Consider the following 18025-nt stretch of genomic DNA (forward strand, 5'->3'; position numbering starts at 1 on the left):
GACAGGGATAAAATATGATATGTCCTCAGATAATTCAATATGTACATAAACTTGGGGGAAATAATTCTTAAACATAATAATAGAGAAAGTTTAACAACACTGCATAACTTTAAAGGGACAATCTGTGATTGCTGTAATACAAAAATGTATTTTATTAGTGTCTATACTGAACTGGTAAAAGGTAATTGTGATAAGAATAAGAGGGAGAAATGACTCCATTAGGGTGTGGTGCCTGAACTTTTTGTAAAGGGCATCTTATAAACCTATAGACCTATACACTGGGTGTACAAAACATTATGAACACCTGCTCTTTCAATAACATAGACTGACCAGGTCAATATTAGGAAGGTGTTCTTAATGTTTTGTATACTCAGTATATATCAGCGTTAAAGCATATGTTATATAATTATATTTTCTATTTCTGACTGTTATGGGTGAATCAGTGCATATTTCAGCTTTGTATATAGCCCTGACAGATATACACGTGATTATCTAGAGACCTGCTGATTCTCACGCATAGATCAATAATAAAAGTAACAGACGAACAGCATTGTTTTTGTGGCTAGTGAAATAATCACATTGCTCTTCACTCCTGTGGTTAAACATCAGCTGTAATCCTGCAAGGCATTATGGAGTCACACTACAGGGTACGTAGGCTACAAGACATCGCCTTGAGTGAACTCTGGGCCAGGGGGAAAAACACCAGTTTTATTCATACAATTTCAATTGCTCTTCTGTTCTCTTTGGGCTAGGATGCAATTTGACACATTTTCTGGACAAATAATTGGAAAACGTCTCCCCTTCAAAAGGAACTATAGTGAGAGAATCTATTTCTAGGAATACAGAGACTGTGGATGTTCTTTTCTTTTTCAAACTTTTCCCAACCATTCTCAACTAATTGTTGCCTTTTTGTTAACTTCTGTCCATGGCAATATGAATCCTTTTTACTTTATGAGAGAACCTTTGATCTACCTGTAGGTGGGCCTTTTCAGAAACAGATTTGTGATAAAAACTTCATTCTCTGAACAAAGTTGGGATATGTCTATCTCAGAGTCTGTGTGATGTACTTTTCGGATGTGAGGTACACAGCACCTTTCTCTTTCCCCTCCCCATCTCATCAGCCTCGCAGGCTTCTCATTCAGACCAGGGAGGAGACGGAGAGGGCAGTCAGGTCAGAAGGGGAGAGCTGGAAATATTGTTTGAAATTCAAGAGAGCAGTGGAGTAATACAGAGAGGTAGATAGAGAGACAGACAGAGGGGAGGAGAATAGATGGAAGACGGGTTAGTGTAGGGCAGAGCCGGAGATATTGTTGATATGACATTCAAGAGAGAACATGAGCAAAAGGGAAGTTGAGAGACAGAGAGGGAGGAGAGGAGATGGATGAGAGGTCCCAGTGGGCACAAACTATTTGAATCTATGTTGTTTCAATGTCATTTGTCAACGTATTGTGACTTGGAATCTATGTGGATAATACATTGGATTTGCAAAAAGTAATCTGTTGTTTTGAGGGTGAAATTTCCAACACAGAATTACGTCATCATGGTAACCTCAATTCTAGACAACCCTTATATAATATGTTGAATTTGTACCTCTGAAATAGTGGATATAACTTTGAAGATCTAACACGATCAGAAAAAAACAATAGGCTAGGCAGCACCTCCTACAGGAGAGTTAATCTATCTACAGCTATCCATTTGGTCTCCCATCCAGGATTTTAACCAGTCCTGCTTAGCTTTGATATTTGTCACTGACTACAACCAATGTGCAATCATGAGAATTATTATTGAGAGAGGGTAGCCTAGTGGTTAGAGCGTTGGACTAGTAACCGGAAGGTTGCAAGTTCAAATCCCCGAGCTGACAAGGTACGAATCTGTCGTTCTGCCCCTGAACAGGCAGTTAACCCACCTAGGCCGTCATTGTAAATAAGAATTTGTTCTTAACTGACTTGCCTAGTTAAATAAAGGTTAAATAAAAAATAATAAAAAATAACTAAATAGATTCACCGTTGCTATTGAAGTCACTCCAAAGGGTAGGCTTAATAGGGAAAATGAAATCTAACCATACTATAAGTCATTTAGGCCTTTGTAACATTTGCAGAGTCCTCAACAGCTATTGTTTCAATTCAACCCAGGGTTTAACTAAACAGACAATACATATACGTAGAATCAAGCTTTGGTTGATGTCAAATGTAATCTTAACTTACTTGTTAACTAACACATGATATGTTGGATTCACATCTCCGACTAAATAAAAAAATAAAACAGTTTAAGAATAGGATTAATCCAGTGGCTCAGATGAAACTATCCAGGCATTAGATACATCTCCTTCACTGTTGATATTTGGTTGTGTTGTCAACCAAACTCAATTCTATATGACTTGTAAAGTTAAGACTATCTTACAAACTAATGTAACAGTTTTTATTCAACCTTAAAATGAGTAACTAAACAATGGCCACATTTTGAGGTTACTGTAACTATGAAAGTATGTATGTTCAAGATAGAATGCGTAGGTCGCAGGTCTTTGGGGAGCTTTACAATATAAATATCTGTCGCAGAATCTCGAACAGCACTGATGACTTGCAAATTACCTTTCAATGTATTGTCAACTACAATCCAGGTCATTTGGTTGTGCTTTCAGATAGTTGAAAGCATAGTGATAACACATTGGGAATTCAACAAACTTATGGCAGTCTTTTCGAGGGGGTGAATAAAGGCTCATTGATCAACGTCTCAACCAAAAATGTCCATCCATGACGTGGTGAGCCCAGTGGGGTGGTAAATAAGACAGGAAGTTTGATAGATGATGAAAGCAAGAAATAGATCAAGAAGAGTTGGAGAAGAAAGGGGGAGGAAGAGAGAGAGCGAGGGAGGAGGAGAGGAGAGAATAGCTCAGGAAAGACTGCCATTTCTGCAGTGCTGCTGACTACGCAATATGATGAAATAAATCATTCTCACATCGTTGCTGGTAAACATCTTTGTCTTTTTATTTTTTCAGACTATCTCCAAACTCAATTTGGTAGATCAGGGACATTCCCGACCTTTTGATCTGATTTGCTGACCGAGGCAGGAATCAAGCTTCTACTTTCCTTCCATATCTTCTGTCACATTTGATAAATGGATACCAGTGGATGCTGCTGAGAAGAGCATGGCTCAATCTAGCCATTATTATGAGCTGTCCTCCCCTCGCCAGCCTCCGCTGATGGATACTTCAGGGATGGTGACTGACTGCCATCGTAGTTTTGGGTGGAATAGCAATGCCCTACAAGTAAATCAAGTAAACACTTGAGTAAATGAGGGATATAAAGTATATTGAAACAGGTGATTCCACACAGGTGTGGTTCCTGAGTTAATTAAACAATTAACATTCCATCATGCTTAGGGTCATGTATAAAAATGCCTAGTTGCCCATTTTTTTGGCCACCATGGCTGGAAGAAGAGGTATCAGTGACTTTGAAAGAGGGGTCTCAAAGGAGCATAGGGGGTGTGTCTTAGTCACCAGATCTCCCAATTAAACAATGCTCTTTGACCTGGTAACGAGGACCACAATGGAAATAAGTCTTGTTCATGTGTTCGTTTGTTCATCCATTCACTCATCATATTTGTTAATTCATCCATCCTTTCACCCACCCACCCATTCAGTCATTATTTCATTCACCTATCAATCCATCCACATATCCTTCCATCCATCCATTCACTAATCCATCCATTTTACCTGGTACAGCTCTTTCTGGGTGACCAGTGCATCCTGGGCTACTGTCAGGTACTCCTTCAACATCCTCTCCTGCTCCTTCCTCCACTCCGCCCGGGGGTCCTCTAGCTGGGTACTCTCTAGAGAGGGGAGAATGTCATCAATGAGATCTACTCCCATAAACAAATGATGATGATGATGATGATGATGATACTTTATTTGTAGCCTCTTTTTGTGTCATACAGCTACAGCATGCCAGAACACTGATTCAGATATACAGGTAACTGCCAAAGTAATGGAAACACTTGAGTAAATGAGGGATACAAAGTATATTGAAAGCATGTAGTTCCACACAGGCGTGGTTCCTGAGCTAATCAAGCAATGAATATCCCATCATGCTTAGGGTCATGTACAGTGCCTTGCGAAAGTATTCGGCCCCCTTGAACTTTGCAACCTTTTGCCACATTTCAGGCTTCAAACATAAAGATATAAAACTGTATTTTTTTGTGAAGAATCAACAACAAGTGGGACACAATCATGAAGTGGAACGATATTTATTGGATATTTCAAACTTTTTCAACAAATCAAAAATTGAAAAATTGGGCGTGAGTGGTCACTGAATGGTCACTGAATGGTTTGATGAACATAAAAAAATATATAAACTCTATGTCATGGCCATCTCAGTCACCAGATCTCAACACAATTGAACACTTATGGTAGATTCTGGAACGGCACCCGAGACAGCGTTTCCCAGCACCATCAACAAAACACCTAATGATGGAATTTCTCGTGGAAGAATGGTGTCGCATCCCTCTAATAGAGTTCCAGACACTTGTAGAATCTAAGCCAATGCCTGTGGTGGCCCAACACCCTAGTAAGACACTCTATGTTGGTGTTTCCTTTAATTTGGCAATTACCTGTACATTCTAATGAACCAACAGATGCTTCTTTAAGGGTCACACAAAACCCTTTCAAGAATTTCATTTTAAACCACCAAGACAGAGAAATACAGTATCTTCCATTCATTTCAATATTTCCAGGAAAATACAGATAAACACTTGTTCATCAGTTTTCTCGGAGTTCTCCATAGACTTCATTGTGTGGTGGTGGTGAAGCTTTAGCTGCTAAGCACATTTCTGGAGAGTTAGGTCAGTGGGCTCTCCGCTCTACTTGTGGTTTAACACGAGAATTCCGCAGCATTCTTGTCGTCGGTAGTCATGTGCTACATCCCAAATAGAACCCTATTCCCTACATGGTGAGATAATGATTGGGCCCCTGGTCAAAAGTAGTGCACTATATAGGGAATAGGGTGCCATTTGACACTCAGACATGGCTTTCTTCAGATGCTACCTCTGGTTCAGTCCTCTACCGCTATTAGCTAAGCTGCTAAAATTGCTCTAATTGTAAGTAGAGCTTTGATGTTGCTGAGAGCAGTTCCACCCGTCTTTCCCCATTTAAATCATTTGCCCCCCAGCGACCCCTTCAAAGCCAAAGTCATCTCAAAGTTACCTGTTTTATCCCCTAAACTCACTTTAACTGTAAACATTCCATTGAACAATTCTACTACAGCAGAATTAGCTCAAACATACTCAAACGTACTAGAACACAGCAGTAAGTTGCATAATGATGACGTCTATTTTAGCAGTAATCTGTCACACTATACATTGACATAGGATATCGCTCGAGCACTTTTACACATACGGGACAACTATGGGTACGGCGCTTGGGCATGACGTCAGGGGTTAAGGTATGATGTAATCGGATTGAAGTTGATACCTTTGTTACCCTTCTGGAAGTCTCGTTCCCATCCGATGCCTGTGTGTAAGTCTGGCCAAGTGAGACTACCTTTTCGGACCAGTCAGTCAAACACCATTTTGAGAAGGGCACCATCATGAGTTTGACATGGTCAACACGAGGCAGAGGGAAACATCTTTGGTGAAAATAGAGCCTGCATCAAAGAGAGAGAGAGAGAGAGGAGAGAGGAGGAGAGAGAAAAAGTTAGTTGTCAATACACTCCCTATTCAACTCAAACAAACACCTAAACAAACTACTGAAATACATATTTACGTAATCAACAACAGCATGACTGATGCATTCCTTAGGAAAAAGCCATTTTAATCTTAATTGGTTTAGCAACAGTGGAATTCAATGCATCTGGCCAATATCTCTTGGAGATCCATTCCTCCTGAAAGTGGCAGAAGGGGGAGTGAGAGAGAAGGGCGGAGAGAGAGAGAGAGAGGGAGAGAGAGAAAGAGAGAGAGAGAGAGAGAGAGAGAGAGAGAGAGAGAGTGTGCCTACTACAGCAGGAAGATGTGTGACCTGTTGCCACAAGAAAATGGCAACCAGTGAAGAACAAACATCATTGTAAATACAACCCATATTTATGTTTATTTATTTTTCCTTTTGTACTTTAATTAAAGGGAAGTAGAAATACATTAAAACACAATAATGTTGAAGTAAAGACCCCTGCCAACTAATATCAACTCATATTGAGTTTGGGATAAATTATTTGCCATCTGCAAGTTTAAGAAACAATTCCTTGTGCTTCGAAATTCCTTTAAGATATTTTCTAATTTCAAGGCACAAGGCAAAGTTCACAGAAGTAACAAGTAAAGATAGACATACCAATTAGTTCGTGTTTTTACTGATATACATTTTTGTTTATGAATTATTAAGTGATTAAAATGTGCAATTATTGAATTGGCTACAATGAGAAATCATAGTAGTCACAAACCATAGCTAGGTCACTTGCTACTGTCTTCCCTTCCATTGGCATACTGTTATGTTCAGATCCAGTTCATTTGACCTCTCCCAGAACTTACCAACGCCCACCCTCGCTTTCCATTTACTGTAACCAGCATCTGCACCCACTGAGCACCGACCGACACGGACATCCATGGACGTTGAAAAGTAGGTGAAATTTGGTCAGTCCACCCTGGCCTTAATTTAATTTCGACATCATTTTTTTGGTCCGGACCCGCCTTGATTTCAACGTCCACAGACGTAGATTGGTTTAGACCAAATCTGAACCAATCATGTACTTCTATGTTTCATAAGTTTGGAAAGCACAATACAGTACAGTACAGTACAGACAAGCACAGTGGAGTACAGTAGAGTGCAATACAATTTACATTTAAGTCATTTAGCAGATGCTCTTATCCAGAGCGACTTACAAATTGGTGCATTCACCTTATGACATCCAGTGGAACAGTCACTTTACAATAGTGCATCTAAATCTTAAAGGGGGGGGGGGTGAGAAGGATTACTTATCCTATCCTAGGTGTTCCTTCCTGTTCTTTCCTGTTGGTTCTCAGACTCTCTCCTCTCTCTTCTTCTCTCTGTTCTTTCCTGTTGGTTCTCAGACTCTCTCCTCTCTCTTCTTCTCTCTGTTCTTTCCTGTTGGTTCTCAGACTCTCTCCTCCTCTGTTCTTTCCTATTAGTTCTCAGACTCTCCTGTCTTTTCTCCTCTCTGTTCTTTCCTGTTGGTTCTCAGACTCTCTCCTCTCTGTTCTTTCCTGTTGGTTCTCAGACTCTCTCCTCTCTCCTCTCTGTTCTTTCCTGTTGGTTCTCCGACTCTCTCCTGTTCTTTCTTCTCCTCTCTGTTCTTTCCTGTTGGTTCTCAGACTCTCTCCTCTCTGTTCTTTCCTGTTGGTTCTCAGACTCTCTCCTCTCTCTTCTCTCTGTTCTTTCCTGTTGGTTCTCAGAAGCTCTCCTCTCTGTTCTTTCCTGTTGGTTCTCAGACTCTCTCCTCTCTCTTCTCTCTGTTCTTTCCTGTTGGTTCTCAGAAGCTCTCCTCTCTGTTCTTTCTGTTCTTTCCTGTTCTTTCCTGTTGGTTCTCCTCTCTGTTCTTTCCTGTTGGTTCTCAGAAGCTCTCCTCTCTGTTCTTTCCTGTTGGTTCTCAGAAGCTCTCCTCTCTGTTCTTTCCTGTTGGTTCTCAGAAGCTCTCCTCTCTGTTCTTTCCTGTTGGTTCTCAGAAGCTCTCCTCTCTGTTGGTTCTCAGAAGCTCTCCTGTTCTTTCCTGTTGGTTCTCAGAAGCTCTCCTCTCTGTTCTTTCCTGTTGGTTCTCAGAAGCTCTCCTCTCTGTTCTTTCCTGTTGGTTCTCAGAAGCTCTCCTCTCTGTTCTTTCCTGTTGGTTCTCAGACTCTCTCCCTCTCTCTTCTCTCTGTTCTTTCCTGTTGGTTCTCAGACTCTCTCCTCTCTCTTCTCTCTGTTCTTTCCTGTTGGTTCTCAGACTCTCCCTCTCTCTTCTCTCTGTTCTTTCCTGTTGGTTCTCAGACTCTCTCCTCTCTCTTCTCTCTGTTCTTTCCTGTTGGTTCTCAGACTCTCTCCTCTCTCTCCTCTCTGTTCTCTCTCAGACTCTCTGTTCTTTCCTGTTGGTTCTCAGACTCTCTCCTCTCTCTCCTCTCTGTTCTTTCCTGTTGGTTCTCCGACTCTCTCCTCTCTCTCCTCTCTGTTCTTTCCTCCTCTCTGTTCTTTCCTGTTGGTTCTCAGACTCTCTCCTCTCTCCTCTCTGTTCTTTCCTGTTGGTTCTCAGAAGCTCTCTCCTGTTCTTTCCTGTTGGTTCTCAGAAGCTCTCTCTGTTCTTTCCTGTTGGTTCTCAGACTCTCTCCTCTCCCTCTCTGTTCTTTCCTGTTGGTTCTCTCCTCTCTGTTCTTTCCTGTTGGTTCTCAGACTCTCTCCTGTTCTTTCCTCCAGACTCTCTGTTCTTTCCTGTTGGTTCTCAGACTCTCTCCTATACAGTAAAGTAAAGAACAGTAGAGTGTAGTTCAGTGCAGTAGGCCTACAGTAAAGTAGAGTTCATTACAGTACAGTAGAGCACAATAGAGTACAGCATAATGTATTGTACTGTACTCTGCTATACTCTACTTCAGTGGTTCCCAACCAGGGGCACTAGGACCCCTAAGGGTACTTGGCCTATCCACAGGGGGTACTTGAGAAGACTCATGAGACCATAGGCCTACTGGTAAAATGCACATGAGGGGGTAAATCAGGGGTACTCCAGGCAGAGCAAAATAGTTGGTGGTACAGTAACCGAAAAGGTTGGGAACCACTGCTCTACTCTACTGTCCTGTACTGAATTCTACTATACTGTTTTTATTTTTAATTTTTATTTTATTTCACCTTTATTTAACTAGGCAAGTCAGTTAAGAACAAATTATTTTTTACCATGAAGGCACACAGATTTGGTTGGTCCGGACCAGATCAAATCTGAACCAATCATAGACGTCTATGTTTCACAAGTTTGGACATCACAGCACAGCACAGTAGCTTCAAACATCAACTATCTGAGCAGCTAACCGATCGCTACAGCTGTACATAGTCCATCTGTAAATAGCCCACCCAATCTATCTACCTCATCCCCATACTGTTTTTATTTTGTTTACTTTTCTGCTCTTTTGCACACCAGTATCTCTACTTGCACATCATCATCTGCTCATTTATCACTCCAGTGTTAATCTGCTAAATTGTAACTATTCACTCCTATTTATTGCCTACCTCCTCATGCCTTTTGCACACACTGTATATAGACTTTATTTGCTTTGCTTTATCTTGGCCATTTCGAAGTTGCAAATTAAGAAATTGTTCTCAACTAGCCTACCTGGTTAAATAAAGGTTAAAAATAAAATAAAACAAATGTGGTCTTGTTTTGGGGGCAGAACTCATTAGAACAATAGCATGTTTGTAGAATAATGCCCATATATGCAAAGGAAGATATTGCATATTTCTCCCTTTGTGTACCTATTCAGGATACATCACCACTCCAAATTCCCAATCTGGTCTTCATACTGTACCATCATGGCCACCTAATCATCCCCAGTTGACAATTTGCTGATTCATCCCCCCTCCTCTCCCCTGTAACTATTCCCCAGGTCGTTGCTGTAAATGAGAACGTGTTCTCAGTCAACTTACCTGGTAAAATAAGGGTAAAATGAAATGCAGAGAATTCTATAATTAGGAATTTCTGTGTAGTACAGATCTGGGACCCATGATGTAATTCTGTTACCGTAATTCAGTTACCAAGTGAAATCCACTTCACTTACTTTACCAAGTATTTTCCCAGGTAAGATGAATCAGTTCAATAACCAAAATATGTTTTTTCAAACTCAAGGTGTCATGTCATATAGCTGACACCCCATTCTTTATGCAGACATCTTTGAATCTTAATTCAGGGCAGATATTTAACAAAGTTTTTGGAAAACTTAGCTACATAGAACAAGGAGCTAGCTGTGTGACTGTGTGTGTCCTCACAGAGAGTCAGAGGTGTGTGGCTGTGTGTGTCCTCACAGAGAGTCAGAGGTGTGTGGCTGTGTGTGTCCTCACAGAGAGTCAGAGGTGTGTGGCTGTGTGTGTCCTCACAGAGAGTCAGAGGTGTGTGGCTGTGTGTGTCGTCACAGAGAGTCAGAGGTGTGTGGCTGTGTGTGTCCTCATAGAGAGTCAGAGGTGTGTGGCTGTGTGTGTGGTCACAGAGAGTCAGAGGTGTGTGGCTGTGTGTGTCCTCACAGAGAGTCAGAGGTGTGTGGCTGTGTGTGTCCTCACAGAGAGTCAGAGGTGTGTGGCTGTGTGTGTCCTCACAGAGAGTCAGAGGTGTGTGGCTGTGTGTGTCCTCATAGAGAGTCAGAGGTGTGTGGCTGTGTGTGTCGTCACAGAGAGTCAGAGGTGTTACTGTAACTGTTCTTCCCTGATGCAGATGTAAAATTCGGTAACAGAATTATGGTACAATCTCCTTTATTTTAATCTGTGGTTTTAGTAAAACACATGACTGCCACGTAGTGGCGGGGAGGAGGATATATTCTGTCACTCACGTAACTGTTTTATGCAGCTTCAGCTTCAGTTTACAGTGGCAGAGAGCACACACATTCCGCAGGTTTTACATATTGTTCACAGAAGTCCACCTTGGAAGGCTAACTGTTGTTTGACGCGCTCTACAGATGTTCGTTCAACAAGACAACTACGTGGATTTACACATTCCCTAATATAGGCTGGTGGTTGGACCACGTGACATTTTCAAGCGCGGGAGATTTTCATGCCTTGTGTCTTGTCCTGTGACGCGCTATGCCAGTATCAGCAAGGCGACACATCACATGCAGCTTGCCAGCACAGAAGCAAAGATGAGCCATGAAATTAAGAACGAGACATCTCAACTGAATGGGTAACTTTTTTTGTTTTGTTTTTACTTTTCATTTTGAAGTTAGCAGCGAATTGTCAGTTGTTTGGTTGCGTGCGTTTCACGGTAGGACTAGCTAGCTAGGCTAAGTAGTAGTATCTAGCTAGCCAACTCTTTCAGTTATTTGATAACACACAACGCTACAGCGTCAATATATAAACATAGCTCGCGTTTGTTGTTAGCAGCATTTTCAGAAAGTCATTAGACATGTAAGATAGATAGATAGCTAGCTAAGTTACTGTACAGTGTATTGAAATAAGGGCACATTCAAGCTAGGCACTTAATGTATACCTGCCAAAAAACTACTAACTGCATTGGGAACGTGTGTGTGTGTGTGTGTGTGTGTGTGTGTGTGTGTGTGTGTGTGTGTGTGTGTGTGTGTGTGTGTGAGACAGACTGTTGAAGTTGCCAACCCTCCCCAGTCATCACATTGTGTGTGTGTGTCTCGACTGTTTTGTATTTAGCGTCAGGTAATATTCTATCTACTCCCCTTAGTTCCCTATGCCATCTTGGTGAAAGACATGGGGGCGGGATGTGTAAGATGTAGAATATGGATACTGCATAAGCTGTGACACACATACAGTCTCTCTTCAGCTGAAACGAGTGCAATATGAATCCGTGGCCCTCAAAAAGGGAGGACGTGTCTCCCCCCACCGTTGAGTGTGTGCCCATGGAATGGCAGCAGTGTTGGCACAGGGAATAAGCTAACGCGCAGGAGGGCAATGAGGACACAAACACACATCCCACACACACTACTCCTAGTCCCAACCACACTGTCACTCTGACTCTGTGTCAAATGTCAAACACGAGGAGCACTCTAGCTCCACCCGTAACATGCCCTCAATCGTCTCGCACACACCTGGAGGGATTCCCGACACCCAGCAGAGTGCCAGGAGCCCAGAAAGGTGAAGAGGACCTGGGCCAACCCCTGTGGCCCCTGGCCCTCTTCACCACCACTTTAAGCTGGCTGAGGGCCCACTTTGGCTGTTTTGATCCCCCAAAATGAGCCGGTGCCTCCCAGGGCCTAGCTCGATAAGTCTCTTTCCACCGTGATTTCACGCTGTTATGAAGGCTTGAGTTCCGGATGTGGGTTGATTGAATTCTGGATGGCATTTTGAGACTGGTTGCATCATGTTTAGCCTTCATCATAAATATTTTTTAGTGTACGGCACACAGCTGTTCTCTTTTTACTAGTTCAGCCTTCAAATGTTTTCGGCTCTCTGCTCTGCTTACACTTGTATCACCTTCATTGATGTGAAGAATGCTTTGGCTGAAGGCCTATACCTTTTCCATGTCAACCCTCAGCCTGAACTCTTTAGGCTACCTTCAGAGTAACTGTTGCTTGCCATCGAGTTGACAGTTTGGTCATGTTCTTCTGACCAAGCTCTGAGTTTGCATTCTCATCATTGCTGTGAAGAATGCTGGTGCTGAAGGCTAGGCATATAGGCCTTTCTATTCCATATCAACTCTGAACTGGTTGCAACCATAAATGTCCTTTTAAATGCCTAATTCTATGGTAGCAAGCATGTATTCAGTTAGGTCGCGTACCTCTGACATTGCCAACATGCATGTTGCACGGGGATGGAAAACTTGGCATTCTGAAGGGCCTTCCTGCCTTCCCTAATACCACTCACTATGTCGAGCGTCCCTTTCTGACCGGCTTTGTGCACTTTCACTAAACTAGGTAGCCTAATGCCTTAATTTTGTACCCAGATAGAGCCTACGATATAGGGCCGAGTATAGCCAGGAAAAGTCCTATTTTGACGTGCTGCTTGGAAGTGTGATGATAGCCTAATCCTCCAGCTCATTAAGCCAATAAGGAATAGGCATTTGCGGGAATAATAAACCCCAGAAGGGAGAACGCCCAGGAAGAATTACCCCATGTTATCTCTTCTCCCAGCAGCTGTACGGTTGAAAATCCTGTTTTGGAAGGCCAACCACCGTTCTGCAGAGTGTAGGACCTCTACGACAATCTGGTGCCTGGGAAAGCCTGTAGAGCCCAGGGGAGCGAACACACTCATCTGCATCTCATTAAAGGACTAATGTCCTGGGTGACACTGAGACCACAGCAGCAGCTGCCATTAGAGCAGTATAGGAGAACCATATAATTACAATGAATTGAACTTGAGCGGCATGCAATTGGGGAATGGAATGTCTTGACTGTTCTAGTCATTGTAATTCTATGTCAGCATTTGAACATATGACAGCAGGAAGATTCCAGGCTTCTGAATGACCGTGTGAACACCACCAGGTGTCAGGTCTCCGGTGGGGAGATATTAAGGTTTGCGGCCAGTTCAGTGATGCTTTAATGAATAATGAGAAGGAAGGCCCTTCTGCACAAATTGATAACAGAAGACGTTTAAGCTACCAAAGCTTCCCCGGAGACCAATGCTTAATTGGATGTATCAAGGAAGAGTCAGACACTCCCTAAAAAGCTGGATCAAATTGAAGGTCTGTATTGGAATGTGGAGGCCTACTCAACCGAATGTGTTTCAATTCATGTTTTATTCCTCTCATCTTGTTATTAAACAGTTTGAACAAATCAAATCTAAATCAACTGTAAATAATTTTACAACAGCATCTCTAACTAGATTCTTTAGGCCTAATTAAATGCAATATGCCACATTTGATCAAGCCACAATGAAAAACAAACAAGCAGTTTCTTTGTCTTTTGCGCAACGACGGCCCCTCTGCCCTATGATGTGCACCACTTAATGCGTCCGAACGCCTGGAAATGTCACTTCACTTTAAAGTTTGTCCCCGTTTGGCAGTCTTGCTCCGCATGCTGTCAACCATTAGCCAATTTTGAAACGTAGGGACGAGAGATCTCACAGTCCGAGCTGTGGAGGAGTTCAAAGGGTCGGACTCCAAACGCATCCCTCTTTCTCCCTCTCTCTTTGATCCCTTCATTTCTTTCTAGTCCAGTCGTGTCTGCAGGGGTATAGGCGAAAGACGTCACCGATCTTGTCTTTGTAGACAGGCAGATGTCGTGCATTGCCGGACAACAATGGGTCTCGGTTGCCAACCTAGGGCAATAGGGCCACTCTTTCATTTCTTTGTCATGTGACAGCCAGGTGGGTAGGGTTTAATTGCCAGGTCAAAACGCATGACCGAGAGATCACACTCCAAACTGTGGAGGAGTTCAAAGTATCCCTTCCTCTTCTGCCGTCACTGTGTCTTTGGATCCACTCTAGAGAGTGCTTTGTAGACAGGCAGACGTGGCATCTAGGCCTAGATCTATGGCACGATCCGCCCTAGGTTGGTGTGACAGCCAGATGGGTAGGATTTAATTGCTGGGTACTGCTGCTTCAGTTTCCAAGGTGCTCCAGCCTGGCCCAGTGGGACTTTCTGCAACTGTACCCATAATAGCTCCCGGTTCCTGTGTCTGGATCTGTAATGGTGGGTGAGTGGCCTGGAGCACAGCAGTAAAGAGAGGATATAATGGTTTTCAAAACACAAAGAATGTATGCTGAGATAGTGAGGTCTCTAGATAGTGGTGTTGTAATTATAGGGAGTGGGTGTCTGTTCTCTGTGGGGTTAAGACCCAGGTTTGAAGCCCTTTGAATCATCGCACTGGTGGCCTTGTGAGGATGTGTGTGTGAAGTGTCTGACTGAACTTGTGTTTGCGTTCACGCCAGCATGTGTTTTCCTTTGTAAAGCAAGAGGACGGAGACTGAGACTACATCATGCTGACCTCAAGTGAAACACGCGACCAATGCCACTGACTGCTCCTTTTTGACAAACAAGCCTTGTGAAGGTTCTATTTTTGTTTAAACGCCATCCCTCACTACCTTGTCACTTTCCTTCTATTCTGTCTTGTCCCTCTGACTCCCCTGTTCTCCTTCCCTCCTCAACCTCTAACGCTACCCTCCTTTTCTCTTTCCCCCTTCTCTTTCTCACTATTCTTTTGCCCATTTTTCTGACCTCCATTTTCTTTTGTCTTCATGTTTGTCTCTCTCCTTCTATCCTCCCGTTCTGACCTTTCTCCATTTTTCTTTTCTCTCTGTCCTTTCTCCCTCTCCTCTTTTCCCCTCCATCAGGACCCCGGCCTCTGATCCTGCTCAGACGAAAAAGCGTGAGGACTACCTGGAGTGGCCTGAATATTTCATGGCTGTAGCTTTCCTTTCAGCTCAGAGAAGCAAGGATCCCAGCTCACAGGTAAACGCATATATATATCACACACAACTCAAAGAAGCATTCAAGATCCTAGGTAACATCACCACCCCCTATACCCCTCTTCATTGACCCTGGCCCTCCAACCACCTTTCTCTCCATTTCTCTCTCTACCACGGCTGTGTAAGGCGTCCACAGCCCCACCTGTTGTTAAATATTAATCCAGATGCCAGGCCCTTCGCCCTCAATAAGGCCTCCCTGCTTTTCTGATCAGGCCCTGGCACGGACTCCTCTCTTTGACACTGCTGGTCAAGGCGGCGGTGGGTATTTGATTGAGTTCGCTGTGGGGCGAGCACCTGGTTTGCGTGGTGTGGGGGGGGTGTTTCAAGCAGTTGGAGGCCTTAGCCCTTGTCTTCCTTAGTCAGGGATTGGTTTTCTGGTGTAGGCCTGTAAGCGCCAAGTTGGATGTCTGTTTTGATTTGTTTCGACACCTATACCCCCTGTCTGCACTGCGCTGTCTAGTTTGATGATCAACCTAGAGCTTGTTTTGAAATGGATTTCTGACCCACAGAAGTGGATGGATGGAGTGAGGGATATCAGTGAAATGGAGGGGGGGAAATGGCTACAGGTTTTCAATCCTAAAAATATTTGGTCAAAAAGAGATGTCTTGAGGGAAGTCTGGACTATGCAGGGTTTATTATGGAATTTAAATCAATAAATTATTCGATCCAGATGTGTGTATGTGCACTTTAGTGTGTGAGTAAATATAAAAGTCTCTCGCCCTAGCCCCGCCCCCTGTCACTCAAGGAGCGCTTTTGTTGTTGCTCGACTACGACACTTGCGTTCAGTAATAGAAATCTGCAAACAGCTTGTCTGTTTTCTTAGCAAGTTGTCACTAAATCGTGTTAACCGCTAATGCTAATCGCTAGTTATAGCTAGCTAATAAATGTACTGAGTCAGAGCAAAACTAGCTAGCTATACAAGCCTGATACCACGGTTTAGGCCTAAATCAGCATGTTTGTGCAACCAAAGAGTATTAGACAAAGCATGAGTATGTAAGCTACATGAAGTAGCTAAGATAAAAAATGTAATGTAGCAACTTTGGTTTCTACCCTGTCACAATAACTCCTCCCTGGCATTTTCATTTGTTGTCATGTAAAACACTATGCCCACTATTATATTCTAACTATTGATTTAAAATAATAATAATATTTATATGATTCCAACAGTTTACCCAAGTGTTTAAATCGCAAGTCAAATTGCAATTGCAACATTTGGTTAAACGCAATTGCAACATTTGCCAATAGTGTGCAGCGCTATGTGGAGTGTGGATATGATCTCAAATTAGTGCAGGAAAGGCAGACATTTATGAAAAATTCAGAGTTGAAGTTTAATTGAACAATCAGAATGGAGAGACCCATTGAAATCACTTGTGTTTCCACCCTAGGGTCATGCACTACTCATAAATAAATACAAATATTTATATTATTCAAAACCATAAAATAACGTCAACATATGAACCACAGCTAATGAAATCACTGATACCCTTAAAGAGTTGCAGTCTGTTTTGGAATGGGTGGCCAGTAATAAACTGGCCCTGAACATCTCTACAACTAAGAGCATTGTATTTGGTACAAATCATTCCCTAAGTTCTAGACCTGAATCTGGTAATGAATGGTGTGGCCGTTGAAGAAGTTGATTACTAAATTACTTGGTGTTACCTTAGATAGTTTACAATCACGGTCAAAACGTATCAATTCAATGGTTGTAAAGATGGGGAGAGGTTTGTACGTGATAGAGATGTCCTGCAGGCTCTAGTTTTATCTAATCTTAATTATTGTCCAGTCGAGTGCTGTAAGGAAAGACTTAGTTAAGCTGCAGCTGGCCCAGAACAGAGCGGCACGTTCTGCTCTTCATTGTAATCAGAAGGCTTATATAAATACTATGCATACCAGTCTCTCTTGGCCATGAATTGAATCACTTCTTTTTATTAAAAAAAAAACATTGTCGAAAATCCCAAATTGTTTGCATAGTCAATTTACGCACAGCTCTGACATATACACACTTACCCCACCAAACATGCCACCAGGTGTCTTTTCACAGTCTTCAAATTCAAGAAGGCATACAGTATTATATAGAGCCATTATTGAGTGGAACTCCAGTCCATCTCATATTGCTCAAATTAAGAGCAAACCTGGTTTCAAAAAACAGAAGGCAACACCTCACGGCACATCTCTCCCCTATTTGACGTAGATAGTTATGTATTGATATGTAGGCTACGTGTGCCTATACATTTTTTACACGTTCTGTCCTTGAGCTATTCTTGTCAACTAATGTTCTGTACTATGTCATGTTATGTGTGGACCCCAGGAAGAGTAGCTGCTGCTTTTGCAACAGTTGGGATCCTAATAAAATACCAAATGCTAAAATATACCGTCAAACATTAGAAAAATACCATGATATGCTGGCCATATCATCCAGCCCTCGATGAGAGCTGGCTCTGCTCCTCTGTGATAAGCTCAACCCCAGGGGAAGGAAAGGGGGGGCGGCAGTGGGGCACAGCAGGAGGTCTACGGATCCAGTAATCCTCCATCCCTCCCTTCTGACTCCACACCTGCTGCTGGGAGTTAGTGCCTTTAGAAACTATTCACACCTGTTGACTTGTTCCACATTTTATTGTGTTACAGCCTGAATTCAAACTGGGTTAAATAGATTTTTTTCACTCACTCACCCATTCAATTTCTTTTCATCCCAAAAAACTCCATAGTCCTTGCCAATGACAAGCATAACAATAACATGATGCCACCACCACCATGCTTGAAAATATGAAGTGGTACTCAGATGTTGAATTTGCCCTAAACATAACGCTTTGTATTCAGGACCCAAAGTATATCTCTGTGCCACAATGTTGTGGATCCATCTTCAGTTCTCCTATCACAGCCATTCAACTCTAACTGTTTTAAAGTCCCCTTGGCTTTGTTCTGTGTGTGAGTGCACATGAGATGCGTGTCTAGAAAATCTCCCTGGTCTTTGTGGTTGAATCTGTGTTTGAAATTCTC

At 42.6% G+C, this 18025-nt stretch overlaps 1 protein-coding gene and 1 long non-coding RNA gene across 2 annotated transcripts in view; one reads left to right on the top strand and one right to left on the bottom strand.

Moving 5' to 3' along the window:
- Window positions 1–3052: 3052 nt before the first annotated feature.
- LOC118395687 (uncharacterized) lies at window positions 3053–5630 on the bottom strand. Its single transcript, XR_004828025.2, has 3 exons — window positions 5465–5630; window positions 3713–3828; window positions 3053–3259 (listed from the first exon to the last, which is right to left on the bottom strand). It is a non-coding gene; the product is annotated as an uncharacterized LOC118395687 (long non-coding RNA).
- A 4996-nt stretch (window positions 5631–10626) lies between these two features.
- The window catches only part of dctd (dCMP deaminase), a 45080-nt gene continuing 37681 nt past the window's right edge, over window positions 10627–18025 (top strand). Inside the window, exons 1-2 of the mRNA XM_052464675.1 lie at window positions 10627–10838; window positions 14894–15011. Of these exons, the coding sequence (XP_052320635.1) occupies window positions 10771–10838; window positions 14894–15011 (186 nt within the window). The 5' untranslated portion in view covers window positions 10627–10770. The remainder of the gene's footprint in view (window positions 10839–14893; window positions 15012–18025) is intronic.

Source organism: Oncorhynchus keta, chromosome 16 (genome assembly GCF_023373465.1).
Source record: "Oncorhynchus keta strain PuntledgeMale-10-30-2019 chromosome 16, Oket_V2, whole genome shotgun sequence".
Classification (NCBI taxonomy): domain Eukaryota; kingdom Metazoa; phylum Chordata; class Actinopteri; order Salmoniformes; family Salmonidae; genus Oncorhynchus; species Oncorhynchus keta.